Raw genomic sequence first — 2,500 nt, 5'->3', positions numbered from 1 at the left:
AATGTATTCATGTTTTTTAATGTATTCATGTTTTTAATGTATTAGTGTATTCATGTATTAGTGTATTCATGTGTTCATGTGTTCATGTGTTCATGTATTCATGTGTTCATGTGTTCATGTATTCATGTATTAGTGTATTCATGTGTTCATGTATTAGTGTATTCATGTGTTCATGTGTTCATGTATTCATGTATTAGTGTGTTCATGTATTCATGTGTTCATGTGTTCATGTATTCATGTGTTCATGTGTTCATGTATTCATGTGTTCATGTATTCATGTGTTCATGTATTCATGTATTCATGTGTTCATGTATTCATGTATTCATGTGTTCATGTGTTCATGTATTCATGTATTCATGTATTCATGTGTTCATGTATTAGTGTATTCATGTGTTCATGTATTAGTGTATTCATGTGTTCATGTATTAGTGTATTCATGTGTTCATGTGTTCATGTATTCATGTATTCATGTTTTTTAATGTATTCATGTGTTCATGTATTAGTGTATTCATGTATTAGTGTATTCATGTGTTCATGTGTTCATGTATTAGTGTATTCATGTATTAGTGTATTCATGTGTTCATGTGTTCATGTATTAGTGTATTCATGTATTAGTGTATTCATGTATTCATGTGTTCATGTATTCATGTATTCATGTGTTCATGTATTCATGTATTCATGTATTCATGTGTTCATGTATTAGTGTATTCATGTGTTCATGTATTAGTGTATTCATGTGTTCATGTATTAGTGTATTCATGTGTTCATGTGTTCATGTATTCATGTGTTCATGTTTTTAATGTATTCATGTTTTTAATGTATTAGTGTATTCATGTATTAGTATATTAATGTATTCATGTTTTTTAATGTATTCATGTTTTTAATGTATTCATGTGTTCATGTTTTTAATGTATTCGTGTATTAATGTATTCATGTTTTTAATGTATTCATGTTTTTAATGTATTAGTGTATTCATGTATTAGTGTATTCATGTTTTTTAATGTATTCATGTTTTTAATGTATTCATGTGTTCATGTTTTTAATGTATTCGTGTATTAATGTATTAGTGTATTAATGTATTCATGTTTTTTAATGTATTCATGTTTTTAATGTATTAGTGTATTCATGTATTAGTGTATTCATGTGTTCATGTGTTCATGTATTCATGTGTTCATGTGTTCATGTATTCATGTATTAGTGTATTCATGTGTTCATGTATTAGTGTATTCATGTGTTCATGTGTTCATGTATTCATGTATTAGTGTGTTCATGTATTCATGTGTTCATGTGTTCATGTATTCATGTGTTCATGTGTTCATGTATTCATGTGTTCATGTATTCATGTGTTCATGTATTCATGTATTCATGTGTTCATGTATTCATGTATTCATGTGTTCATGTGTTCATGTATTCATGTATTCATGTATTCATGTGTTCATGTATTAGTGTATTCATGTGTTCATGTATTAGTGTATTCATGTGTTCATGTATTAGTGTATTCATGTGTTCATGTGTTCATGTATTCATGTATTCATGTTTTTTAATGTATTCATGTGTTCATGTATTAGTGTATTCATGTATTAGTGTATTCATGTGTTCATGTGTTCATGTATTAGTGTATTCATGTATTAGTGTATTCATGTGTTCATGTGTTCATGTATTAGTGTATTCATGTATTAGTGTATTCATGTATTCATGTGTTCATGTATTCATGTATTCATGTGTTCATGTATTCATGTATTCATGTATTCATGTGTTCATGTATTAGTGTATTCATGTGTTCATGTATTAGTGTATTCATGTGTTCATGTATTAGTGTATTCATGTGTTCATGTGTTCATGTATTCATGTGTTCATGTGTTCATGTGTTCATGTGTTCATGTGTTCATGTATTCATGTGTTCATGTGTTCATGTATTCATGTATTCATGTGTTCATGTGTTCATGTATTCATGTATTCATGTATTCATGTGTTCATGTATTAGTGTATTCATGTGTTCATGTATTCATGTATTCATGTTTTTTAATGTATTCATGTGTTCATGTATTAGTGTATTCATGTATTAGTGTATTCATGTGTTCATGTGTTCATGTGTTCATGTGTTCATGTGATGAGCAGCTGATTCTGTGTTTATTATAATAGTATGTATCATCAGACCTCCAGCAGCTCTACTCCTCTATATCTATTCATATCTCTGTTGTTCTGACCCGGATCAATAATCCCGGATCAATAATCCCGGATCAGCGTCTCACCGTCAGCTCGGTGGCGGCCTGGACTCCCGGTACCGGGAGCACCGGGAGGGTTCTGAGCAGAGTAGAGTCTCTCTCTTCTCCTCCAGAGGTCCTCATCAGGCTGCTCAGTGAAGCTCCGACCCCCACCCCGACCAGCCAGCTGGCTCCGGTCCGACACCAGGACCGGTACCGGGTCCAGGTCCGGGTCCAGGACCGGGTCCGGGTCCTGATCCAGCTCCAGCTCCAGATCCTCATCGTGCTGCCGGCTG

General features: G+C 32.6%; 1 protein-coding gene across 3 annotated transcripts in view; it reads right to left on the bottom strand.

Annotated features, from left to right (window-relative positions):
* The window catches only part of endog (endonuclease G), an 8,922-nt gene extending 6,428 nt beyond the window's left edge, over positions 1-2,494 (bottom strand). For all 3 annotated transcript variants that reach the window (XM_074628515.1, XM_074628516.1, XM_074628514.1), the window contains exon 1: positions 2,253-2,494. In XM_074628515.1, coding sequence (XP_074484616.1) covers positions 2,253-2,486 — 234 coding nt within the window. In that variant the 5' untranslated portion in view covers positions 2,487-2,494. The remainder of the gene's footprint in view (positions 1-2,252) is intronic.
* Between the last annotated feature and the right edge of the window lie 6 nt (positions 2,495-2,500).

The sequence above is a fragment of the Sebastes fasciatus genome, unplaced genomic scaffold (genome assembly GCF_043250625.1).
Source record: "Sebastes fasciatus isolate fSebFas1 unplaced genomic scaffold, fSebFas1.pri Scaffold_43, whole genome shotgun sequence".
In the NCBI taxonomy this organism is placed as follows: Eukaryota; Metazoa; Chordata; class Actinopteri; order Perciformes; family Sebastidae; genus Sebastes; species Sebastes fasciatus.
This window is presented reverse-complemented; position numbering and strand designations above follow the sequence as displayed.